The 27,865-nt window shown below is 40.8% G+C and overlaps 1 protein-coding gene across 2 annotated transcripts; it reads left to right on the top strand.

Moving 5' to 3' along the window:
- The first annotated feature begins 516 nt into the window (after positions 1-516).
- Positions 517-26,127, top strand: map1aa (microtubule-associated protein 1Aa). Of its 2 annotated transcripts, XM_027007368.2 has the most exons (7): positions 517-806; positions 1,607-1,708; positions 14,584-14,666; positions 14,772-14,912; positions 15,049-22,078; positions 22,275-22,507; positions 22,716-26,127. In XM_027007368.2, exons 1-7 carry the CDS (start codon positions 548-550, stop codon positions 22,869-22,871), a joined length of 8,004 nt encoding a protein of 2,667 aa, XP_026863169.2. In that variant the 5' UTR covers positions 517-547; the 3' UTR covers positions 22,872-26,127. The 2 variants fall into 2 exon arrangements, with proteins under 2 accessions (XP_026863169.2, XP_035376704.1); XM_035520811.1 differs by lacking the exons at positions 517-806; positions 1,607-1,708 and adding an exon at positions 9,648-9,688.
- Positions 26,128-27,865: the final 1,738 nt, after the last annotated feature.

Below are 27,865 nucleotides of genomic sequence, written 5' to 3'. Positions count from 1 at the left end.
ATGTGTAAACATTAATAATCATGAAATTACATGGCTTAACAGTTTTTGTTTATTGGGAGTAGGAGCCAATTTCCATCCATTTATGAGTTTTAAATAACGCAACGCTATAAAAACTATTAATCCCATTGCTCATCTCAAAAGTCGTCACAAACAAAGAGCTCTGTTGATGCAATTCCCAAAGCAGGGCACGTGTTGGCAGCTGGGTTCTGCGAAATCGTCTCCTGGCACAGTCAGTTATATTAAACATCTTATTAAGTTTAATTTTCATCGTTTCCTTCTGTTAACCGCAGCAGAAAAAACTGCCAGGCTCATCAGTTTTTAAATCTTAATTGCAAATCAAAACTTTTGAATCATATATAATGTCATTCAATAAACAAGAAACTGAAACAGATAGATAATCTGCAATATGAACCGGGCAGAAAAAATATTTGCTTACATCAAATAGCCATATAGTCAGAGAGCCAATCATAGCGCCTCTTTGCCGAGCCACTCCTATTGGTCCTCCTCCAGCCCTGTCCCATGTAGGGAGCTAGTGGATGCAGTTGTCATGGAAATGGAAGAGACTCCTCCGTCGGTTCGTGGTGCTGTTGCCATGGAAATGCCAGTAGGAGATGCTCTTTCTGTAGTGGGCGAGGAGAAGAGCGTGCAGCTGTTTCCTAAGGAGCGTCGGGAGTTTATTCAGCACCTTGGACAGCAGCAGTGTGTCGGGCCACATTTCTGTCATATGAGATATTATATGCTTATTGTAATCGGGGAAATTTCAACGGACCATCAGCTCAATAAAGTAAAAGAACATATTAAACAGGGTGAGTTCACCGAGTTGTTGTTTGCTAAACTATCAGTCATATTTCAGCACAATGATGATCCAATTATACATTTCTCATATGATTTAGACCAGGCAGAATAATAATCAGGAATGATGAATTCCATTCGTTCATTGTAGCCTGGCAACTTTATTTACCACCACGTTATAGTCAAACATTTGGTATATTTAGATTACTGGAGATGGAAAATATGCATAGCCTTATTTAAAACTGTTTAAACTATATTTTTAAAATGCAGCATCAATAAAGACATGATTTGCAGTGCAAATATAAAAGCGCTTTGTTTACAATTGCTTAGTCTTGTGTCAGGAAGAAAGACTTTATTGCAGGCATTGGTTTAATATGCCCGGTAAAAATGCCAGCAGTGTCCTATCAGCTCGTAAACTATTTAACTCTTGGAAAATCTAATAATAGTCAGTTTACTGTGTTTTGGTGCGACACGTGTTCGCTGTTTACGGATGATCATTCTTTTTTTGCTTTGTGTGTGTGTGTGTGTGTGTGTGTGTGTGTGTTTGCATGCGAGAGTGTAATTGTATGTTGTATAAAATAAATAATAAGAGAGTGAGATAATGTTTTATTGTCTTAATGTCTTGTCACAACAGTAAAAACTTTGCGTGTTTCAACTTTACAGTTGTATGCATTTGTGTTTCATTGTTTGAACTGTAAAACAATATTAGAAATACTATTTTATCTGCAATATAAGGCATAAAGTGGGGTCATCTGATATGCAGCTAACACTCCGCATCTAAACCACGAGCTGTCATCTGTGTGGTATCATGCAGGCATCCGTTCGTGGGCAATAGATCTAAAGGTTTGTGACCTGAACCAAGAGTTGCGGCTCTTCGAGACCAAGCATTCTGCCCAATTCTCGTCAGAGGTGAAAGGTCAGTGACATAAGCCTAAGATCTGGTTGGAAGTGGGCGTATCGATGTGGCTCTTTTATCTACACTGTATTATGATGTAAGTCAGCATGGCTGATGTATTGATTTCTTTGTGTAGGAAACCTAGAAAATCTAAGTGTACAATGAATCATGCATTTTAGGTTTTGGAGTTGCTTCGGTTTTTTATTCTACTGAGAATTATAATTTGGACTTCTTTACTATTATTTCACTTTAGTTATTTGTTAGGTGAAATATTGGGTTAAATTATTCAGAATATAATCCAGTCATATGCAAATATGATTTAAGAAAGGTAATTTTAAAAATAGGGCAGACTTTTTTGCATGGTATTTTTAGTGCAGTATGAGTAGTGTGTTGACAGCTTTGCCACCAGCATGCTTCTGCCATGAACATTCACTGTTTCTGTCTCACATGTCACCATTTGCTATTAACCCCATTAATTACAGAGCACATAAACCTGACTCTGCACTGTGCTACACTGCAACAAACATTGCAACCATCAGCAGATATGAAGGTGTAAGGGCTAAAGCATTAAAAATCTGAATTTGCTGCTTTCACAGTGTGACATAACATCATCAACACAAATGTTAATACACACATGTGCACAAGTGCGCAGACAGACATACAGACACACATATTTTCCCTGTCTAGTGTCTTGTTTTAGCCCTTTAATAATGTCCAACCATTATGTCCATCATGTTATTTCTATGTTATATATTCTATCTTATATGTAGTTTGGAGTTTTACCATCATGGTATTTCTATAATGCCGCTTGCCTCTTAGCATACAGCCTGCCATTCTCCTATAGCTTTTGACAGCACCTCCAACCCTGCTGCCACGAATGAATAATGCATTCCTCTCACCTCCACTTATCCACCCCCCCTCATAAATAACAGTAACGATGCTCCTTGTCCTTAACTTCCATACCTTGTCACCTCTCACTCCACTTGTCTCTTTCTCTCTTCTCTTTATGAATTAATGCAGCCTGTGTGAAGGTCTGTCAGTACACACTGAAGCCTATAAGGCTGGTAGGGGTACAGGAGTGAAGGGCTTTGAGTGATCAAATCAATCATAGTCCCCTCCGCTGGGCTAGATTCTCTACTAGAAGCAATGTTCAGGCACTCTGGATGTTCTTTTCAGCATTCTGCCCACAAACATTAAGATAGTCTTTAACTACAAACAGTTGTTTACAATGACTTTAATTCAGCATAAGGATAACACCATTTGGTAAGAGTAAAAAAGTTATTTAGTAAACAAACAAGTACATTAAAGTGTGGGAGGCTCTGCATAAAAGGTTTCAAAGGAAATTATGTGAATTAAAGCAGGTTATATAGTTATGCGGGGTATGTTTATGAGTTGTCACAGCAACAGATGACATCGTTCTGTACTTGCTTACAATAACATTACACTGCAGATCGTACATGGGTAAAATTAGAAGGCTCAGGAAATAAAGCGATAACAAAGCTTAATGGACCTGCAGCACTAAGTGCTGTAAGGATTTAAAGCCAGAGAGTAGCTCTTTTTGATGGAGGGGCTCTGACATTGTAGCTGGGAAAGGTATCCATGGAGAATCAGCCAGTTGTTACCATACAGATCCCTACGGACACAGGCTGACCCCAAAAGGCCTGGCTCAAAGGGTATTACCAATTGACTAAACTCCAAATAGAAAAGTGAATGGGTGGCCCTCATACTGAGGTAATAACTGAGAAGTATACATAGCACACTGGCATTCGAAAGGTTAAACATGGAGTGGACATAATCACACTGAGACATGGTAAAACATTTTCCAACAATATCTTGAAACGGGGGTGCTGCTCATCTCAGCTGTGATTGCTGACGTTTGACAAAAAATCGGCTCATGATGATTTCACACATTGCTGCATTTGGGTTTGTTTGGCTATCTTGGCACTGAGCAGTCTAGTTCAGAGAACATCAGCTTTGACACATTCTTGAAGGAATGCCACGTCATGCCTAGATCTAATTTCTTTATTTAGTTCCACATTGTGCTTTGATAGTAACACGAAGCTGCTCACTGTAGGCTTCCCCCGGAAGGTTTGTAGGTGTCGATGGAATACAAAGGCCCCGCTCACCTCTTGCTGATGCGCCACCATTCGGGCATTGCTAGCAGAGAACCAATTCAATAGGTTGGCTATCCCTCTGCATGTTCTACTGTTCTCCTAATTCTGCCTGGCAAGGTTTCCTGGGCACAGTCCCTGCCTCTGACACAACTCGCAATACAAAGCTCTCCATTTATGGCCATTTGCACAAAGACATGCGTTTATGCGAAAGTGTTGTTGAAAGACTTGCTGTAGAAAGGGGAGTACCAGTGGCTTGCACAGACAAGGGTGTGTGCTAAGGTGTATCAGAAGGGCATTGTGAGGGGCATTTCCAGTAGTGTTCAAAAAACCATGCATAAAAACTCGGTTTGCAATTCGCTCAGCTAGATAGACAGGAAACTTTGGTCATGACAATAACAATTTTATTGTCATATGCACAACAACAAAAAAGTGATACGTTAGCTCAGTCTCTCTCGCATTGTGAAGCAGATCAGCTGAAAGCTGAAAGTGTCAGAAAAAAGATTAGCAGCACAATTACCAGCAGCATGATGTGACTGATATTTTTGTGTGTTTTTGGAAATTATGAACACACAGCCAAACTGTATCTGCCCTCTTGAGTAATTTTACGTTTTACATTTTGTGCAGCAGAATATTACCTTTTAAAGATCCCATTTAAGGGTACTATTCATTTGGAGAGCAAAGGGCTTCTGCAGACCTCCTCCTGTGCACACCACTGGGAAGTACAAATGGTGGGGGCTTAATTCACAGGAGTGGTTTCACCTAATACAACACACCAAACACACTAAACCAAGAAAAACCTCAAAGTGATGAAACTCACTACGTTCAAAAACATAGGTATATGTAATCATAATGAAGTGTAATTAATGAAGAGCATTTTGTTAAAACTTTCTTTCCTGATAGAATTCTCGTTATTGGAATGTTTCATTTCTGACTTCATCTCACTTATGTAGAAATGTCACATATACATTTAGATACAATACAGTACATCAAATGCTGAATACTCAAACTGACGGAGTAATTAGGCACGGTTAAGTCCAGTTGAACATTAATCTTTAAAGCAGGCACTGTATAATGTGATGTCTTTTTCTGGAAGGGAATATACACAGTTTCCCTGCCGAGCATGCATGCCTCCATAGCTGACACTCCCGGGAACTGAAACTGAAAGGCAGAATGTTTAGTCTGTGTTTTCCCATCAAGATGGATGCTGTCACCCAGTCTAACTAATGAACACATCACACTTGCAGATTGGCAGGCTGTTATTTTAGCATAAGCCCCATAGGGAAGGGGGAGAGAGAGAGAGAAAGAGGAGGTGGGGTATCTGGTGAGAGAAAGAGACAGGAGAGAGAGATAACAAGAAAATCTTGCATGTCTTCAAGAAGAGTGCATGGTACACTCTCACCATATGGGATAAGGTGCCTCTGCTCAAGTGCTCAGGAGTAACTCTGTGCCGGTCTTTGAGAAAATCACCCTGTGTCACCCTGTGCCAGCCAGGGAAGGTGAAGCGGGCGCTCGGAGCATGCTCGCTAGGACTCGTCTGCTCTCCTGCCACTATGCCCAGAATACTGATCAGGCTTTCTAGAATGCAATGTCATTATGGCTGACTGGATCTTAACACCCGAGCAGCAAAACCCATCAGGCTGACCTAATGCTTTTCCGAAACAGGAATATCATTTAAAATAACATTTCACATCCCTACGTACCACTGAATTAACAAGTCTTAAAAGCACATATCACAGTATCATATTTTCCATATTGTTAGGACTTACAGTGAGACGCCCTTTGTCAAACATGGCGTTGCTTTCATGTACACATTTAACAGCAGGGAATGAGAGGTTTTCTCGGCTCCATCTGAATTAGCACTATTCACACGTGAGACTGCCGCCCTCACAGAGCTAACTGTCTAACGTCTGAAGTCGAGCCAACATCACCCAGGTGGGGGGCGGGGAGACCTGCACCTCAGCACTAACTCCCAGCTCCCTTCAGGAGCAGGACAGAGGAACGTGGCTCGGGGAGGCAAGGGCTAGCTCTGCCAGCAGACCGGTCAATGCCAAGTGGGCACTGGGAGGCTCGCAGCAGAGCACGGCTAGGACCACACCAAGGCAGCAAAGATTAGGAAAGGCACCCTCCAGAGTTGAACTGATAGTCACACATTGTGGCTCAGATTGGATGTTTTTCCGCAGAATCACTGAACAGTACATACGATTAGAGGACAAATATTTTTATGAGTTGCCAAGAATCTAAAGGAAGGAACAAATGGCCTTGGATTTCTATACTTATACATGTATTAGAGATGTAATATGATCATGTATATGTTTGGACTGCTGTACTGTGATCTCTTTGTGGCAAATATAGACTGTGGTTTTGTGTATTATACGTGTGACTAGGCTCATGGATAGTCATGCCCGTCTCTTTATTTTCACTGAGAATGGACGGGGAGGCTGGAATTTCCTCTTGGGGCTCAGGTGCCTGTGAAGTTGCCCAATTAATTATGTTCTTTTAGCAACTAACCACAAGTTAATGACTGCCACCATCACTTATGGCAACAGTCACTCTCGCAGCAACGCTGTCCTGACTGATGCAGGCTTGGTCGTCGTTTTGCTGACGTGCTGCACTCCTTTCATTTGAGTGTCGCAGCATTCGGACCGGGAGACTGCCAGGGGACAGCTGCATGGGCAGCTTCGGAAGGGTTCAGCACCTAATGTAGTCAGTCTATAGGAGGACATCAACAGGGCAGTGAGAAGAACGACGACCCCTGTAGAGGGAGACATCCATGCAGCTCCCTCCTCACAGAGACACATTCAAGGGTGTTTGTATAGGTGTGTAATTCATACACAATGGTTTGGTGGTTATCAGAACAGAAATCAGCGCTCGCTATTATTATAATTGGTAAATAAGCTGCTTTTTTAACATGATATTTTTTCTGATCACATTAAAAGGCAATCATGTAGAAGATGCAATATACATGCACCACATTTCTGGGCATAGTCAATAAAGCCATTGCCGGGGGGTGGGGAGAGAAGGAGAGTGGGAGCGAGTAATGTCATTATCTCAAGGCCTTAAGTCTATGAATAGCTTTCAAGGTGTGCAACAGTGATTTAAAGCCAATTTTCACAAGTACAAGTGAAACTGGAGCTGTGTGACAAGCTGCAGACTTGTGAACATCTCACCTTACCAATAACCCAAAATGCAAAATCTCATGTCTGAGACACAAGCGAAGCTCACAAGCAAAGCTTTAACTTCGAGGCTGTCTTCTGTGTAAGGATGTGTGTGTGTGTAATTGTTTTTAGGAGATGATCAATAATTCATAATGGGTTAGTTATAGTGGTGCTTTATATGCCTGCACTGTGCACATGAACACAAAGCTTTAGTGCAAGACTTTTGGCGTCACTAGGTTGAGTGATGGTGCCATCGATCGTGGGAGAGAGTTCCGCGCCCACACTGAAACCTGAGCCCATGCCCCAACGCTGACCCAAAGATATGCAGAGAAAGAGCTGCATTAGTGTGCAGAAAGCTGGGTCACCCACCACTGCCAAGGGCAAGCATAACTGATGCTGTTCCCATGTTCTGCCTGTCATTGCTGAGGGGATTTGTAGCATAAAAACAAAGTCTGATGCAACAGAGAGGGAATGAATAAGGAGATGTGTGTTTTAAGTACAGTGGATCAGATAACATTTGGAAATCTCGGCATATATAGTAATGCACAGCTAATGTGGACTAACTCTGAATGTAATCACAGTAATACACACCATTTTTATGGCCACTGGGGGGCTTGTTTAAGGAAGTGGCAGCTATGAAATGGCTGAGGTCATTTCTGAAGGGGGGACGGCCTGTCTGGCAACGAGGGTGTGGCAGTCAGACTGCTGCGTGGAACAGTTGTCATGGATTTGTCTGCGGGGCTAATTATAATCATATAATAATGCCATTTTAGGTGAGATCTGACAGATGCAATAGCCTAAGAAGTTCCCAGGGTATGTGAGGAGTATTTTTGTCCATGCTAAATTTGAATATCTTTTGCATTGACATTAAGGCACAGTCCTTGAACCTGATTATGTGTCAGGACTATGACATGCTCAGAATGTAGAATTACTGTTTTCCATGCTGATTGAAAACTCTCTGGCTGAATACTCTACATCTAGTTACCATAAATCTAATCTAGTTGTCCTCTAGTTTGTTAGTGCCATTCTGTAACTGAGAAAGAGTTCTGTTGGAGCATAGCTACTCAGCCAGGTTTGGGCAGTCCCACCCAGCAGCTGCTGGGCTAGACAACTGTGAGATCCTATCTTTTTTAATACATCAGTATAGACTCTAATGACATCTGCTTGGTGAACCACAGTCCAGGATCTCAGCATGACACAACAGAAGGATCTTGTACTTATATGCATTGTTTCAATAGGATTGACTGCAAAAACAGTATGTCTGGGACGTTTATATGCAAGAGTACTGGAAGAGAATATATTCACTTCCAGGCCTTAGTTACCCACTGAGTCAATCAATAAGAGGTGTGAGGTTTCATCAGGAGGGCTTGAGATATGATTACACATTAAATAAAGGTGAACCAGGGCAAGAAGTGGCTGAAAGGAGGGGAATCTAAGGTACTCACCCCTCCCAAGCTGTGAACTGCTATAGAGCTGTAGGTTTGAGAGAGGTTCTTGAGTTTATTGACAACTAAGACACCATCTGCTCCCTTGACCTTATGTCAATATCTTTGACTTTATTGACCTCAGGGAGAGGGCAGTCACACAAAGGCATCTCGGTAAGACAATGCTCCAGAGATAATTCTCTGTCACAGGTTTATTGGAACCTTGTTGTGTTTGAGAAGGATAAGTCTTCTTAGCATTTTACCAGACACATGAAAGATTAGGCAGGGCTGGCAATATAGCCTATCATTTGTAAATTGTTATCATGATATTGCTCTTTGCAATGCTCATATCATGAAAGGCAAAAATATGTAGATGCCATGGGCATTCTGATCAACCTATACACAGATAAGTGGTATGTGGAATTTTTGATGGATCAGTGCATTCATATGATCCATTAAACAAAAAAACTATTTGGGTCAAAAGCGTAACCAATGCAGGCCAATCTTTATCCAGGTCACATCAAGAGTTCATCAGTCTGTTATAATCACAGTATGCAGCATTAACATTAGGTGAACAGGCAGAAATCAAACTTTACACAGTTGGACACTTTCCACATGTACTTGCTGGGTAGCTGAACTTGAAAATACTGACTAATGAACACAGTAATATGACATTCCATTTATAGTTAATGTGAACTGGGTACATTTATGTGACTTTTATTTATATTTGATGGGGGGCTATATAAGGATACTAATAATCTTGGGGTGGCACACCAAAACCAAAAGCCATAACTGAATTTCAGGAACTTCATTATGTCCCACCCCCACCCTCCATTTGCCAGCACCTCAGCTTGGAGTGTGATACAGTGACTGTGTAGCTGCCAGCATTTGCTATTTTCTTTCACAATGACTATTGTAAAAATATACATTATTGATTGAAACTGGCAGTACCTAATGTAATATATAAGATAGAGGAATATTACGTATATGAGTCAATTCTTCAAGTGAGGGGGGCTTTGTTATCCCCCCCAAATGCGCTCTTGGATTTATGGTGCCAATAAATGTTGTTTTAACGTTTATGTTCACTGATACATAATGGGGTATAACAAAGCAAACGTACATAACTTATATTTCCGTGGACATCTGACGCTCCAGACACAAGTTGTACATTTAAGTTGTCAGTATTCAGGGTCCACGTTCATTCGTAGTGTGTCTGTCCACACACGGAGGCCCCGCCCACATGCCTGTCACATGAACGCGCGTGTGAGCGCGTTCAGCCCGTGAGACACATTATCAGCGTCAGCGGTGGTAAGTCGTAAACATGTTAACCTATATTATGTTGACAGTTAAGTGGCTTGCATTGGAAAGCTGTTTAAATTAGCATACATACAGCAAAATAATTCATCCAGTCTCGCTTGGGATTTTATAATTCTGGTACCCACTTTGCAAATGCCTTACTCGGCATTGGTTGTGTGTTTAATTATTTTCTTCTCGGGGTTGTTTATTAGCTGGTGGTTAGGGGCAGACGGTCACTTACAGGTTCTGTTTAACGCTTGCTGTGACAGTAATGTTAATTTGGTTGCTATCGTGACAATGCATGATTTCGTTGTGTACAGATTTTAACCAGTGGGAAAATGTCTATAGCCTAGTCTAGAAGCGACAAACGATCTGTTGTGAGGCTACCTGCTATTGAAAGCTGTTGTTTTCAGAATAGACGAATGTTTGTTCATGGAGACGGACTGAAATTGCGTGTTTTATGAATGAATTACCTTACGTTTATTGGTAAAACATTTTTTATCGATCTCCTTGAATCTCTTATTGAAGGTTACAGGGTTTACCTTTAGTAGAAATTAAAGTCACAAGCGCCTACCTGTTCATTCAGGGAGCCTCGTCTCGTAACACTGTCGTTTATTAACAGCGAATTTCTCCTGAGCTTTGCACAGCTGACCCAGTTTATTTTCGCCTGGCATTCACTAATATGGACTAGGCTGCAGGCCGTCTTTGCAAATCCAGCTGCGCGCATTCAACTAGAATTCTCTTTAATTGGGCTCAGGATAAATTGCATGGGGCATAGCAGTAAATAGGTAATAAATAAATCACAAATTCAAATATATGTAGACTTTTTGGGATGCTTTGGCAGTGTGGTCTAATTAACTCAGATGCGCTGGTCAGAAAGATGCCGTCCCATATGAGTACCGTTTCAGGCAAACTCCTGGAGTTCCTGAGTTGTGTACACTGAGCACTCTTAATAAACAAATACTCCTAATATGACAATTAAGGTATTAGTAGTGTAGTTTCTCTTATCTGAACACTCTCACTGAATATTAGAAAAGAAAAGAGTACCAGCATCTGGTGGCTAGCCTTACAAACAGTACTGAGTGTGGGCATATCATGTGCCAGTTACAGCCCCCTTGTACTTGAAGTAGCTTGTTCTGGTTAGTCATTTATTGTGCTTGAAAGCACCATTAGCACAGTTAAGAGTATCACTCAACATTCATTTGCTTGTTGGTTATAATGGATCCATTACATTAAAAATAAGCATAAGAAACAGAGATTATATACTGTTTTTTCAGTTGTTAGCTGGGTTCTGATCTCAGCTTTCTTGTTAAAAAGCCATTTCATCGACCTAAACCCATTACAGTACTTTTGGATTGTTCCTGGACATTGGTCAGAATTTCATTGCTATGGATGTGATTAAGAGGCCTTAACAAGATAAAAGACGGATGTTACCTGTGTCCAGTAATTCACCATCTATAGATAACTGTGTAAAACTGGGGCGCACTGGTCTGTACTCCTTCATATCTCCTGCTCTCTTCTTTCTATCTGCTGTGGAAGACTGTGGTGATGGAGACGAAGCAGATGAACTGATGTTAAAGTGCCTTGAGAGAGAACATTTATTTTTACTGCAACTATTGTCTGTTCTGTTTATGGATGATTCAAATGTTGTCATAGCAATCAGTCATGTTAAAGAAACTCATGGTGTTTTTTTCTCTAATCTCAAAGTTAAAGAAATACATTGTGTATTTTTCTGATCTCAAAAGTGATCCAAAAATTAAGCCAGAGTCCATAATTTGGTTTGGGGAAGTACTGAAGCTACTATTAGAAGTTGTGAAAGATATTGTTCATTTTTTACGATGATTAAAATTGAGCAATTCCCTTAGAACAGATCCATATCTGAAAAAACACTAAAATCTTATATTACATGTTATGAAAGCTTATGTTCATTATTTTTGTTTCCTGCAAATGGAACATTTTAGTTAAAAGAAAATTATTTCAAGCACTGTCTGATTATACTAAGAACCTGTTTTTATTGACCAGCTGCTATGCCAGAATATGATGACATAAACTGCAAAATTACATAATAGGTCCTTTTTGTGTATTCAGTGGTGAGGTTCTTGTTTAGAAATATGAAAGAATCACAGGAGATGTACAGTGGACACAATGAGCACCTTCAGGCCATGTTTGGAAAACTTGCTTGTGTGTAGAAAGAAAACTAGTCCATTGTTTAAAAAAAAAGCTTACATTGCATGTTAGCAGTGTGAGCCATGTAGCTCCAATACTTAAGAAGACATAAATCCACAATTGATTTAAAATAAATCTCTGTCTACAAAATTCCATCATCTATAAACTATATATTTAAGCCACTAATAGCTGTAAGAAACCGAGAGGTTTTCTTAATTTTTTTCTTGAAAGCAACTTAGCTAAAGATAGAACAATGCTGTGATGCCTTAATACTTAAATAGTAGATAATATTGGCATGTTTTCACCTCAGTGCATTGACTGAGAAGGATTTAACCTTGCATTTGTGGTTTAAGGTGTCACTCATTGTTGCTAACACAAATTTTAAAATGTAAATAAATATATAATGGTTTCACAGTTTGTTGACTGTTAGAATGAATTATGTAGTGTTTGTTGGGCCTTCTAAAGAAGATTAGGTGTTCTTCCCAAACAGATGAAAGATATTTCCAAAGTATTGATTGGTCTGTGGAATTCAATCCTGATAATATTAGAGGAGAAATTTAGATCAAGCACCCAGACATGCAGGAAGTGGCAGGCTTATAAGACAGTTATACAGATGACAATATGACAGTAACTACAGTAACTGTCAGACTTCTCTGGCTAACCATTGCTATCATTTAATCACAAAGCAGAACTGGAATTGAATAAATTACTTGAAAATTCATATCCATGGCAGGTAATCTAACCTAAATTCTGATAAATATGGCCTAAATAGGTGAAATGTGTCATTTCATATTTGTCAGTAACTTCACACCAGGTCCAAGGATGTTTTAGTGTTTATTTGGAATCAAAAAGACATTATCCTCCTCTTTTAATAGCACGGTTTCTCTCACCAGGGAATTACAAATAGCACAGTGCAAATTTACTTCAAACGGTTTAGTGCAGTGACTTGGCTGCTGTGCTGTTCATAACCCACCTTTTTCCCAAGGAGTCCTTTTCCTTCTATACCATACACTTGAGAAAGCATGTAGTGGAGCAGAAGTTTAAGTGACGCAGACTCTAGGTTTACTGCCAATCCATATGCATTATGTAATCCTATGCAGTAATCCACTGTGCAGAAATGGTTTTATGCTGTGGGGTATATGTATCACATTGCTCTTACATGTAGGTCTTCAGGCCTGTATGGTCAATCTGGAAGGCAGTGCTCTGTATTAAGGATAACATCTAGGAGGAAGGAATTAATTCTGCTGCCCAAGTTTCATGCAAGCATGTAAGTTTTATTTGTGCAAGCAGAAACATTTCAATTTAGAATTAGAACTAAAGCACCTACATCCTCATGCAGGGCCTCATGTTAATCCCCGGTTAGGCTCTGCATTATCAGAGACCATCCTGCTGTAAAGTGACTTTGTGAAGCATGAGGCCCTGCATGTCAGTCTAAATGTGCAGAGTCACCGGGGACCACGCTGTTTCTTTTCTCATTTCAAAATCAATGTCTCCATTTTCTCTCTGGAAACACATTTGAAGGTCATGTTGACAAATAACCCCTAGACTTTCTGTATTTCAAAAAAAATGTTCTTAAAACAGTGAGCCTAGATTACTCAGGAAATCCTTTAGCCCATTTTCTGTTATACCGGTCCTCCCTCAAGGGATCTCATTTGGAAAAGAACTTCTGACCAAAAACGATGCAGTGAAATACCTATGTATTGTAAAAAAAAATAATAATAATGTTGCCTGTTTTTCTGTACTACACTGATCTTACAGGCAGTTACTGACTGTGGCATGAGAAAGTGGCCTCTTGTCCTCAGTGGGGTACACAGTAAATCATTATTTGTATACAGAGTAATTTTAATGCAAGAAAATGGGGTTCTTTCTAATATTGGCGGTACTCTTTTATTCTTTCTTATCTGCTCCATTGAAAATGGCATTTATTTTCTTTGGATAAAGAAAAGTATACTTTACCCATGCTTACATTGTGCAGTTTTACCCAGCAACATTTTTTGTGCTAAAATGTTAATTATGCAAGTTTTAACAGATGCATCAGACATACATGTGTGTCTTAGGCTGCCTAAAGAGTGAGAAAAAGTCCTAGCAAATCATCTGTGTGTGTTATTTAGGTCCCAGCACTGCACCTCCCTGACTGCAGTGGAAATCACCTATGAAACAAGCTGTTATATTCCTGTTGCCTTTACTCAGCCCAATGAGAGATTTGTGCCTAATATAGCATGATGTGCTACCTGAAATTCTCTGCATGAGGCTCCTGTTCTAGTGCATTGCTTTGCATTTTCATATGCAACAGAAGGGAGGGGCTTTTTGCCCTTCCCTCTCGCAGAAATGCTGCAATGCGTCGCACAGCTCCAAGACTGGGTCAGTGTAACGCAGCTAGCGGCAATTGCTAGCTCACTGTCTCCATGGCAACAGCCAATAGATTCTCTTGCAAGAGCTTTGCAATGTTGTTTTGGCTGCATGGAATTTAAGAGATCTTTTTTTCTGGGATTAGTGAAGATTTTCCCATCTCCAATACAAACTGCGTATGTAAAAGTGACATATACATACACAACCTCTTGACTTTTCCTAATAATTTTCACTATCAAAAGAATAAACAGTCATGGCTTTAATATGCCTGCTTTCCTGCATAAGGTACTTGATGTCAACAGATGTCCTCCACCCTATATTTTATATCCTTTCTCTTCAATGAAATGTCTTTTTTTACAATTGTATTAAGTTTCATATTTTTTCTTGTGCAGGACAAAGAATTCTGCAATACAAGAGTGATGTCCTTGAGACAGTTGTGTTAGTGAATCCATGTGAGGACAATATTGCAATAGAGGTACAATGGTATAATTTTTATTTTATAGATGGTTTAACAGGATGTTAACTTTCAGATACCTGGATGAAAAAAAACAATACATATCCTTTTTTCTCTCTCAATCAGATCAGAACTCTACTCTGTGACTCAGCTAAACAAAAGTTACTGGTCCTAAGTGGTCAGAGCACTGAACAAGGTGGTGACATTCTTTTACAAAGTGGTGTGTTTGGCTTGAAGAAATTCACTGACATCATTACAAGTCAAAGAGTAAGCATATAATGTGATACCACTAAATCTGTTATTCAGAATTTTACATGAACATGCATAGTAGAGTATGCTAAATTATTAAAAATATAGATAAATAATAAAAATTTAATGGATTCCACTTTTCCCTTTTTTGTAGATTAAAGACTTCCTGATCCAGTCAAGTCCAGACGAGCGAGTGAGTCTGACAGTGTGCTGTGCGGGAGAGGGGGCCTGGAGCTCCCAGGGGCTGAATCAGGAGCACTGTGTGCTGGACTACAGTCTGAACCCTGACCCTGTACTGCCTGAGATGGAAGGAGTGGCAGAGTTTACAGAGTATGTCTCAGAGACTGTGGACGTCCCCTCCCCCTTTGAGCTGCTGGAGCCTCCCGCCTCAGGGGGGTTCTTGAAGCTGTCCAAGCCCTGCTGCTACATCTTCCCTGGAAGCAGGGGTGACTCAGCCCTGTTTGCTGTCAATGGCTTCAACATTTTGATTGATGGTGGTTCAGACCGGAAGTCTTGCTTTTGGAAGCTGGTGCGACACTTGGATCGGATAGATTCTGTTCTTCTTACCCACATTGGAGCAGACAATTTGCCCGGGATAAATGGCCTGTTGCAGAGGAAAATTGCGGAGCAAGAGGAGGACCAGTCTCATGGCTCAAATGCATATGGAGAATGGATGAAAAACCTGATTTCTCCAGAGCTCGGTGTGGTGTTTTTCAATGTCCCAGACAAGCTGAAGATGTCAGAATCAACTCTGAAAGTGAAAAGGAGCATTGAGGAGGCCTCTCTGACCTTGCAGTACCTGAGCAAACTAGGCATAAGACCAGAGCCTCTTTATCGAGTTGTTAGCAACACAATCGATCCTGTCACGCTTTTTCACAAGCTGGGTGTTGGCAAGCTAGACATGTACATTCTAAACCCCATCAAAGAAAGTAAGGAGATGCAGTTCTTCATGCAGAAGTGGGCAGGTAACAGCAAGGCTAAGACTGGCATCATCATGGCCAATGGTAAAGAAGGAGAAATTTCTGTACCATACCTCACATCCATAACAGCCCTTGTTGTCTGGGTTCCTGCCAGCCCCAAAGAAAAAATTGTGAGGGTGCTGTTTCCTGGAAATGCTCCACAGAATAAAATTTTAGAGGGACTAGAAAAGCTGCGGCATCTTGACTTCTTACGCTATCCAGTCGCTACTCAGAAAGACATATCATTCGGAGCTCCCCCTCCAGCGATCAAACAAACCAAACTTAAACCAAGAACTGACAGCAGAGAGAGCCTAAAATCTTCGCCGAAAATGCATGCCACTACTAAAGCAAGCAAGAGAGAGGCAAACGAGGATATTGAATCAAAGAGTGACTCAGTAAAGGAGAACAAAGTTGAAAAGAAGCCAAAGAAGTTGAAGGAGATTATTAAAACTCCCAAACCAGTGAAAGCTAGTGCAGATGCAACTGATACAGCAAAGCTAGAGAAAAAGAAATTGCTGAAAGAGAAATCTCCTAAAAAACATATAAAGGAAAAGATATCAAAAATGGAAGAAAAGAAAGATAAAGAAAAGAAGGAAATTAAGAAAGAAAAGAAAGACGTGAAAAAGCAGGAATCAGTTAAGAAAGACGACAATAAAGAATCCAAAATGAAGGACGATAAGGATAAGAAGACAGAGGTAAGTAGGCCAGAGTTCAGGAAAATTACCAAACCTGACTTAAAGCCCTTCACACCTGAGGTCAGAAAGACCCTGACCAAAGCAAAGGTTCAAGCAAAGCCTAAGACAGAAAAAACTAAAGCAGTCAAAGAACAAGAAAACAGACCTGCTGCTCAACAAGTCTCAAAAGAGAAACAGGAAAATGACAGATCCCTGGTGTCCTCTCCAGAGGATCTTTCAAAGGATTTTGAAATATTGAGACAAGAGGAACTTTCAGCAGCTACAGAAAGCAGAATACTCACAAATCTTCAGTCCGCAACATCTCCAGACACAAAAGTTATTCATATTGAGTCTCCTGTTGATGAAGGCGTAATCACTACAGACATCAAGATGGAATCCTCTCATGAAGAAAAGCAACCATATGGAGGAAAGACTATATCCCTGACAAAAGAAGGAGAGAAATTTGAAGAAGGTGCTTCTACAGATTTTGACTATGAGGAGGAATGCAACAAAGATACAAAGATTGATACAATTTCAGACATCATAGGAAAAGTGGATGACAAAAAGTGGCAGGACATGAAGGAGGAAGAAGAGGATTTTGAAAAAAAAATTAAAAAGTGTGACAGTGAAGAGGAAGATGTTATTGAGAAAGCCGAGTTGGAGGAAGCAGAGGACATAATTCGTACAGAAGAGCTGAAATACAAATCAGAGGAGGCCAAAAAGGAAAAACTTGGTAAGGACTGGGACGGCAAGCAGAGTGACAATAAATTTGTCAAACCTGCTGGTGCCACCGAGCATGTCTCCTTCATCCAAGATGAGACCATTCCTGGATACTCAGAGACTGAACAGACCATTTCTGATGAGGAGATCCATGAAGAGACCGAGGACAGGATCCCTCATCTCAGCTATGATGTTGGCTCTTATGATGTTTCTGTCCCCGATGAACCTGGCACTTTCGACTCTGTCCATGGTGTGAAAGAAATGAAACCTCCAGCCATTTCAGTTGGATCCGATTTTACTGCAAAGGGAAGTAGTGTGGGTCAAGAGCCAGTTTTAGGTTTTACTACAAATATTATTGCAGCACCTTTAGCTGAAGAGGAACATATATCTTCAGCCACGTCCATTACAGAGTATGATAAATTATCCTCTTTCACAACATCTGTTACTGAAGATCACTCTATTGCATCTGTGACAGCACCTCCTACTGAGGAAACAGGGAAAACCTCCTTAGTGTTGGACACTGTCAACAGTGTACCATCATCCAATCAAACAGAAGGAAGAGAGTACTTACATTCAGCTGGCACAATCTCTCCAACATCATCTTTAGAAGAAGACAAATGCTTCAAGTCACCTCCATCAGAAGAATATCAACCCATTGTTCCAGAGCTGGAAAGTACCAGTAAGACCAGTGCTCAGGCACATGAAGATGATGAGGAAGATGAGGAAGAGGATGAAGATCAGACACCCAATGTTGACATGCCTCTCGGAAAACTCCATGAAGGTTACGCATCTGCTGCAATGCAAGGCAAAGAACAAGCCTTCGATAAATCCTCTTCCTCAATGGGAACTTTTCCCTCCCCTGTAACACCTGCTGTCTCACAAGTGAAGGATGAAGAAGTGTCATCACTTTCTCAGCTTGAGCCCAAAACTGAAAATGTTGAGAAACCTCTATCCTCTACAACTTACTTCTCTAGCACACGAGAGAGGAGCAGTGCTTTAGAACTGGAAGAGAGGAGCCTAAGTCCAGATGATAGCACGTTGAGCACAATGAGGGTGGCTTCACCTACACAGTCAGGCCCTACTAGCAGTAGCTACTCCCCTACTGAGGAGAAGGTACAGAAATTCTTACCTATGGAGAAAGAGGATAAAATGGAGAAGATCACAAGTGACACTGAAACTTTTACAAAATATGAAGAAGTGGCATTAGGTGACGCTAATAAAAAGACGAGCTCTGTGAAAATATTGGAGGCTGAAAGTGACCCTTTCAAAAGTTGCCTCTCAAGCACACGGGCAACATTTGATGACTCAGGTGAAGAAGAGGAAGAGGAAGAAGAAGAGGAGGAAGATGAGGAAGAGGAAGATGATTATTATGGAAAGGGGGATTTCAAGACTTCCAGTAAAACTAAATACAAAGAAGAAAGAGAAAGCACATTCCTTGATGAGGATGACTGTTCTGAGCCCCCACAGCCCCTAAAAGAGGAGGGACTGTTTGTAAAAGAAAAAGAGAGAGTGGATAAGGATGATAAACAAGAAGGCATGACCTACTTAGATAAAGAGCACAAATCCCAGATGCTCAGCTCTGAAGAGGAGGAAGAGAGTGAGGCTGAAGATTGCACTTTCTCCAGTGTAAAAATGCCTCAGGGCAAGTCAGATCCAGGGTCAGTAGGTCAAGGCAAAAAGGATGTGTCTTTCTTGGAGAGAGATGACACAACAGTGACCTCCAAAGATGGTGATAAAAGTGTACACTTTGACTTATACACTTTCCCTGAGCATGAAAAAGGTCATAAGGAAGAGTATATGCGGGAAGTGAGACAAGATACACCTTATGTAGGAAAATGTTTTACATATTCTGATGTATATGATAGTAAATCTAGTTCAGTTGATTCATACTCCCCCAATTTACCAAAGGACTTTAGTGACAAATTTGATGAAAATTATGGTTTCCTGAAGGAATCAGAGGAAAAAGATTCCACATTTATGTTTATGGAAACTACAAAGACATCAGATTTTGAAGAATCTCATCTCAAGGAAGCGTCTTCATCATCAAACAATGAAACAAAAACCCTGTATGGGCATGACAGTTTAGAAGAAAAACCTACAGACAAACTAACTAAAGTTGAACAAGAAAAATACTTACATTCTTTCTCACCAGAAAGAGACCCCTTTTCTGTTAATGTTGATAAGCCTACTGTCAGTGCAAAGACAGAAATTAGTGCTGCTCCATTAAGTGATTATCTAGATGACCTCATTGCTTCAGGTTACTCTGCAAAGAGCAGCAGTTCCACCGTGACTCAATCTTTGAGTGATGTAAAAGGAGCAACAGTGGGAGACTTGAAAATGTTGGCACATGGAGAGGAGGCTGATGAAGAAGAATACGAGGATGAAGACGAGGATGATGATGACAATGACATGTACACAAGACGGGTTAGTGACAGTGGTGTGGAGAGGGGTGCCAAAGACAGACTGGAGAAAGAATTAACCTCATTCAGTGGTACCACCACCAGTGTATTGCCTTCTGACTTTAAGGAGAATATCTCACAGGACTACAACCTTGGCCCTGACAGTTATGGTAAACCCCCAACTTCTGATTCATCAGAACCCACAATCGGTCACAAAACCCTAGAAGAGCCAGTCAAAATGACTAAAGGTGACACCTCCTCATTACCATCTGGCAGGCAGATGACAGAATATGCCTCTGGATATGAATATTCTTATGGTGAGGAGAAAGATTCTTTCTCATCTAGTCAATTTGAGGACAAATCCAAGAAAGACAATGTCTATGATCGGCCTTACTTACCCCTTTCTGCAAAATCAAAAGAAGATCAGGATCACCATGACAACAAAGATCTTGAGTTCGAGAAGCAAAAAACACCAGATATCTTGGCTAAAAAGCCTGGAGATTCTGTCTCACCGGGTTTCGGCTATGCTACTACATCAGTTACAGCATACTCTTCCTCTTCTTCCTATAGCCACTCTTCCTCTGCTTCTGCATCACTCTCCACCAGCCGCCAGTTTGGAGATGAGCTAGAGACCCCTGCCAGTGCTGGATATGAGTACTCCTCCTTTAAAGACGAGCACTCCCTAGTAATGGATTCACCGTTCTCAAGTTCCAGTGGGCTGGTTAAAGATGAGTATCTGGAGGTGTCAGAAAAGCTCACTCCTGCTGCCACCACAGCTGAGTCCACCTCCAGCCTTGCCAGGTTTTCACCGGTGTCACCTTTTGAGGAGATCAAACCCTTCCCTGTTCAGTCAATTGCCACGGCAGATGACAAGAAAGAACTTGGCAGCTCTGTGAGTGGTGCCTTGGACAAGGGGCCCCAAGGGGCATGCTTCTACAAACCAGAGTGGGGCGATGAGTCGGGTTTGCGGTCGGAATACGGTGCTTCTGGACCTTACAGTCTATCCCAATCTGTAGAGAAGGACTTCATAACAAAAGATTTGTTGGGTGCTGCATTGACACCTTGTGCTGGTGTAACAAAAAAACAATATAATGAAGACACTGAGAGCAGTGAAGAGGAAGAGGACTACATGTGTGAAACCGAACAGGACAAACTGCAATACCAAAGATCTCCATTCACCCCCCAAGCAGACAAGAAAGATCTGTTTTCTTTGACTGAAAACCTCGCAGTGGACTCATCTGCCAGCAAGGTAGCCAAACTTCCAGGTGTGCTTACATATACTTCTTCAGTTCCACAGCCAATTAAACCTGATAGCCCTGCAGCAGTTGGCACATTGGCGGCACCAGAGGCTGTTGATAGAGCCACCAAGGTAACGTCAAGCCTGTCAAAATCTGAAGTGAAAAGTGAGGAATTTGAACCATGCAAGTTAAGGAGTCCATTTGAATGGGAGATGCAGCAGCAAAGAGGCATGTACCCAGGAGCTTCACCTCCTCACTACCGCCATGAGGATGAGTATGAGGAAGAAGAGGAAACGGAGCCCGAGCACCCGCCTCGTCCTCTTTCTCTCACTTCTGCAGATAAATCCTTCTCTTCTTCCTGCTATAAGGAGGACCAGAGAAAGCCTGATGATGTAGATCAGCCGCCTGATTTGTGTATGGGTGCCAGCCCCTTCTCGTCTTCAGCATCCCCTGGTTACTCATCCTCTGAGTACAAACAGAGGAAGGGAGACATGTCGCCATCATTTATCAACCCATGCCTTCACCATTTCTCCAGTGATGAGGATGAAGAGGAAGAAAGAAGCCAGGACGTGGAACAGCAGCAGCCATCAGGCAAGACCAGATCCCACAACCAGCCTCAATGTCGTTCTCACAGGGAGGACAGTGAATCACAACACCTCTCTGGAGCCATGGCTGCAGGGTTTGGCCTGGTAGGAGAGGATACACCCCCAACATCTGTCAGTGAATCGCTGCCCTCGCAGACGGATTCTGATGTTCCGCCTTCCAACACAGCAGAAGGAAATGTGGAATCTGACGAGGATGCCGATTACCTCCCCATGGATAAATCATCTGGAGCCTATGGTGGGAAGCACTACTCATCCAGGTCTTCAGAGAAAAACCATGATCCACTGCCCTCACCGATGATGGACCCAGCGCCTTACCCACCGCATCCTGATGTGTGTATGGTAGACCCTGAGGCCCTTTCCAGCCTTACTGACAAATCTCAAAAGAAAGACCCGAAGACAAAGGGTTTGCGTAAATCAAGCAAGTCAAAGTCTCCAGCCAGGAAAGCCGATGCCAGACACAAGCGGTCCCCCTCAAAGGACTCTTCTCCTCGGACCACGTCACTGAAAAAGAAAGACACAGAAGATGATCTGTCCAGGTCAAGTCACAACACTGGCAGAGGACTTGGCAATGGAATTAAAAGCATTTCAGGTATGTGCTTTTATATATACTTGATATTTGCATTTGATAAGTAAAGTAGATGAGTAAAACAGATTTTTGTCTGTAATTGCATTGCAATGTGTTTATTGTATAGTACTCTAGGCAGCATACAGCTAAGGTTCCAGTAAATGAATTGTAGCTCATAGAGTATTGTGGTGCATTTTAATGAAGCAGTTGTTTCCAACAGGTCCAAGCTCAGCAAAATCCAGTTCCACTGTGCCCCCTGGTCCCCCCATCTATGTGGACCTGGCCTACATTCCAAACCACTGCAGTGCTAAAAATGTCGACCAGGAGTTCTTCAAACGTGTGCGATCTGCCTATTATGTAGTGAGTGGAAATGACTCCAGCAATGGAGAGCCAAGCCGTGTTGTCCTGGACGCGTTGCTGGAGGGAAAGGCACAGTGGGGGTCCAATCTTCAGGTAGCACCTTACTAGTTACTAGATAGTAAATCCTAGTAATGAAGATGAAGAAGACTCTAATTGGGCATTTGCATAGCTACATGGCTGATAATACTGTCATATAAGGAATATTTAAATATGTTGACAGCTACTTCCATGCGCTGAAATTCCATATCACTCCATTACTACCTAAAATGTACTTAAAAATGTCACTCTGCTCTATTTTTAGGTGACACTGATCCCTACCCATGACACAGAGGTGATGAGGGAGTGGTACCAGCAGACCCATGAGAAGCAGCAGGAGTTGAACATCATGGTGCTGGCCAGCAGTAGCACAGTCGTGATGCAAGATGAGTCATTCCCTGCTTGCAAGATTGAGTTTTAAGTCTGGCGTGGCCTACCAGGTTCACACTTTTACTCTCAAATGGTCTGTTATAGTGCTATCTGTGGTTTATTCAGAGTAACAAGCCCCAAGCTCTTTGATTACATTCTGACCCATTCAAATATTCAATATTCCCTGTTTGTGTAAAAACGGTCCTTGTTTTAACAATTTACTGATTTACAGATCATGTTATTCTTCAGAAACACACCAGGAGGATGTGCCTTTGACTTTTGAAAATTTTCAAGTTTTTCCCTTTAAGTCTTGGTTTGTGAATTAAGGAATACACTGGCAATCTTTTGGTCCATTTGATTGCATTTCATGTTATTCGCAGTTACCATTTTAATTGCATGCTGAGTGATGTCACTAATAGTACGTTAACACCACCCCTTTATTTACAATTAGATTTATCAAAGCACAAGTATACCTCTTTTTTTCTGTTGGAACCTATAGCATTTCACTTGAATACAGCAATTGGTTTGGATGATTTTCTCCCATTGTTTGAATAGGTTTATTCCTCTGTGATTTACGAAGGCATCATTCTTCTATCCTTCTGCGTGCAGCTTTTGACCTACATATATGGTCTTTGTTTTTCTCTCTCTTTCTCATACCCTCTCTCTCATGCCTACGCTCCCACCCACCCATGCTAAGCCACACATGTACACATGGTACACATGCAATTGGGTTTTTATCAAGATACCAGCCCTTCACAAACTGATGCCATCCAGTCTTTCATAGTTTTGACAGAAGCAGCATAATTACCAGTATTCAGGTGCCATGAGGTCAGTAGTTTAGTATGTTTCTGTTTTGACTGTGGTTGGAAATACAGTACAAGTCAGTGGTTTGCTTAGCAAATAACAATGCGCAATAGCCGTGGTGTCTAAGATATCTCCAATGTAAATGTGTTCCATGTGTTCTAATAACAGTGCTTTATCAGGCACCTGCTTTTAGGGAGCTTGAATTAATTTGTTTATGCCTACATACCTTTAATCAAATCCAGAGGACCTCACAGACCAAGAAAGAAATAGTATAAGTTTTGTCTGATGTATAGTTTTTTTGTCTGATGAGTAAAAGTGAAGAATATGGTTTAGATGTATGATTAGGTTCAGTCAGTGTTTACTGATTAACATTTAACATGCTGTATGAGGTGTACATTAACAGAGGCGATTGTTATTTTGAATCATTATTTTTTAGGTTTTACAGAGAGCGAAGTGCTGTCATTATTATTTTATTTGTATTTTTAAATGTTTTCCAATTGCAGAAAATTCTCATTAAATTCAGCTGCACTTTATAGTGTTTTAAATCCTTTCTTTTAACTTAGTACACTGTAAATATGGCTGAGAAAAATATTAACTTGATGGAGGTGGAAACAGCATGAGACTGAGTCAAAGCCAAAGGAATGAGTAATAGAAAATTATTCTAAATGCTGAACATTTGACTTATGACCATTATAGCGTGAGATACTTTATAGAGAGTGTGCATGGGAAAAACCTGCGTAAGCGTGTATGAGCTTGAGAGTGGAAGAAATGAGGAGTCTTTTCCAATGACTTGGCAGTTGCAGAATTTCATTTAGTTTGTTGGGACAGTAAAAAGCACATGGTGTCATAGCAACAACGTAAATGTCTTTGCTAGGGCTTGTGTTTGTCTCTCGTTGTAGTTCAACTCAGTACTAAATGAGGATATATATAGAACATCTGGAAATAAAGTATAGTAGTGTTTAAGATAACATTTGCCTTTAGAACAATGTTTGTTTTTTGATGTCTTCATTACTCAGCATTGATCAAAGGGACTGTAAACATTTCTCCTAACAAGTGAAATTGTCCCCAGACTTTAACAAGGCTGAAAGAATTGCTTATTTGCATATTTTCAACCCTATTTGCATATGAAGTAAACAAAATCTGATCAAGTAATCAACTGATGTGGTGGTTGCTGTACAATTAGGTTGTTGTCAGAATGTAAAATATGAGATTAAAAAATTTAGCCATGTATGAAATGCATGCATGTATATTGCTGAAGAAGCAAAAGAGAAAAAAGGCTGAGAAAAATGCTTTGATGTGAAACTTTAATGGCCTATCTCAGAATTAATCAGTTAAACATTGGTGAGATGTAATACAGAACCCTCTGTAAGCCACTCCCCCTCTGATTTGCTGCATCACCATTTCTCTCCCATAGTTTTTTCCATTGTGAAATGCCACATGGGTGCTTCTGTGCTCCTGTCCATGTGTTCTAGAATTACCTTTTAATTTCTGATTGTCACATTGTATGATCTTGTTGGGAGCTTAGCCAGACTGCTACATTTTTATAAGGCAAAAGTTTTATTTTGCAAAGCCAAATATGCTTTTTTGCTTTTCTTTGGTTTTTTTCCTGATTTCTTTGTACTGTTAATTATTTATTAGACAAATGTATTCATTTCTGAAAAGTCCCATGGAGTCCAAACAGCTGGGTCCTGTTAGTTTAGTTCAGAGAAGGTGTCTGGATTATTACTTAAATGTTTACAATGAGCGGGAACTTTTGAGCTGCTGTTACTTTGAAGTGCTAAGAGGAGGTGCACTCCACTAACATAGTATATCTAATCATCCTTTAGTACAACATGGACCTAAACAAACTGGTCTGACTTACAATAAATCTGACAAAGGCAGCAAATGTTAAGCAGACTACACAAAACCACTATTCAAATACACAAACGTACCTGACTGCCAGACTGAGTGACCAAATCACTGATTATATTTTATATTTGAGGTTTGTAAGTGTTTGTTTTTATTAGCAACTAAACTCAAGCTAGAGAAAATGAGCAAAAAAAAAAAAAAAAAAAAAGATGAAAACAGCAGTGTGCTGTGCAAAAATATCATTTAGTTGGATTCTGCATTTCCTGCTCATCATGGCTGGATCCAGTCGTTCAAATATTGCATTCACTTCAGCCTAGCTAGTTTCTGCATGTGATCTTAAATTTTAACTTGTATGTTCTAGCTGATAATGATATTAAATGAAGTACTATTTTAAAGATATATATTTAAATGCTAAGTGTCTCAATGCCACATATAGCCCATTACTTTCTCTGTGCAGTGTTTCAAAGGAGAGACTCTGTACTTTTTTTGTTCAGTTTCCTCATACCATTGTTTTAATTATTTTTGCATTTTTTGTTTTTTCCTTACTTAATTTATGTGCAATATCTTAAGATTTCTCTAAATGTAGATTATCTACAAGTTTGTTGTAAAAGGGTAAACCTGGTGATCACCAATAAAATACTGTCGTTGGAAAATCATGCAGTTTCAGTTTTTTTTCAATTAAAGCTTAATGACAAACCTGAAAATGCAGAACTGCAGGCCTTTTAATATATACCTTTTTCTTAATATATATATACGGAGAATAACGTTCTAGATACAGCAACACATTTGTCTCTGCATAGCAAATACAGACCTCCCCCAGGCCAAACTTCATGGAGATTTCCACTGAGACAGAAGCTCAGCTGAGAAATGATGTAACACTGCTAGGGAGAGACCTGTATGATCTCTGCATCTCCTGGCGGTTCAATGCAGTAGACTATTCAACTACTTAGTGGTGTTGCTCGCTCGCTTTCTGGTAAAGACTTTGTGCCTAAGAAGTGGTAAATAACTCCATGGCCAACAAAAGTGAGGGGACTGAGCAAAAATGAGATATTAAGGGAAAAGAAAAGAAAGAGAAGGAAACATGCATCCGACTAGAGTAGAATAGTAGTAATTGAATCCTGAAGACAATGTTATAGAAGATACAACAGAAAATGTTTCCTTTGGACAATGGCTTTGTAATTCGATAAGGCCAGTGTTAGTCAAATTCAATTATGTGCGCAGTCATTGTGTGCATTGATAATCATTATCCTGAAGGAAAATAAAAAATGATTTAGGGATTCCAACAGCATAATTTTGTCAGTGTAGAAATATTTGCTGGAATTCATAGGCACCCATTAAAGCTTTTATGATCAGATCATGCTGTGTGCTGCTTCTCTTCACTAAGGCTTCTGCAGTTTCTTCTGCACTCTGTCGGTTACTGAGGCTCTTGTTACCTGGCTACATCATGCATCTCCTTCACCTCTAGTTAAAGCCACAGTCGCCCTGTGGAGCCTGATCATCTTCACACCCAGACACACTTAGGCGAAGGTGGGGTGATGTCTGGCAGTGCAGGGCTGACATTTGGCAAACTGACGTCCACCAACAGAAATCCAGTTGCCACAGGCTGACTACATACAACAATGTCAGCGTCTGGGTCACATGGCTATTAACTGTCTGAGCCCTTCCTCGTCACCCATCCCTGGCTTTTTTCCCAGTTAGATAAATGGAGACGAACAAAGCTCTTGTGTCCATATGAAACACGGTGCTGGGCACACGGGCTTTGCCGGCCACAAAGCTCTGCTCTGTCCTTTAAATGGGAAGGTTTGCTTTGGGTCTCAGATGCTGATACGAATCTTACTGAGCAGTCATTGTCTACATTTCCCATTTCCAGTTGTAGCCTGTGAGAGCAGGTCACTCTCTTATTTAAATCGTTTAGCAAAACCATTTAGCTTTCCAGACAGATAAAGCTTAACCCCGATTAAGCTTATTAGCAGTTCAGTCCTTAAACCATTCACTTAAACCTGACAAAGTATAAAATAATTTTTATGTACACAGTGATGCTTTAGTAATAAACATGCTCCATTTTGGCTTTCTATTTTGTTCAAGTTCATTTTCACCTTTATCCTCAATCTGATCCAGTTAGGACAGACATAGAAAGCAAACATCCAAAGACTGCTTACATGAGGACAACAGGAAGTGTTTGAGGGGTCAGAGCACTGTGCACACAGCACTGCACTGCACTGATACACAAGCAGGAAGAGGAGAACAGATCCTTATCTTCAGCAAGAACGTTTACTGGCTCATTAACCTCCAGTCTTCTCAGGTGTATCCCATACAAAGAAAATCTCACCAGTGACATCTAGAGAAAGGACGATGAGCCAAGCAGAGTTACTGCCACTTGTAAGAAAAGAGGGA

Source organism: Electrophorus electricus, chromosome 21, assembly GCF_013358815.1.
Source record: "Electrophorus electricus isolate fEleEle1 chromosome 21, fEleEle1.pri, whole genome shotgun sequence".
In the NCBI taxonomy this organism is placed as follows: domain Eukaryota; kingdom Metazoa; phylum Chordata; class Actinopteri; order Gymnotiformes; family Gymnotidae; genus Electrophorus; species Electrophorus electricus.
Note: the sequence above shows the minus strand (reverse complement) of the source record. Positions and strands in the feature narration are given on the sequence as shown.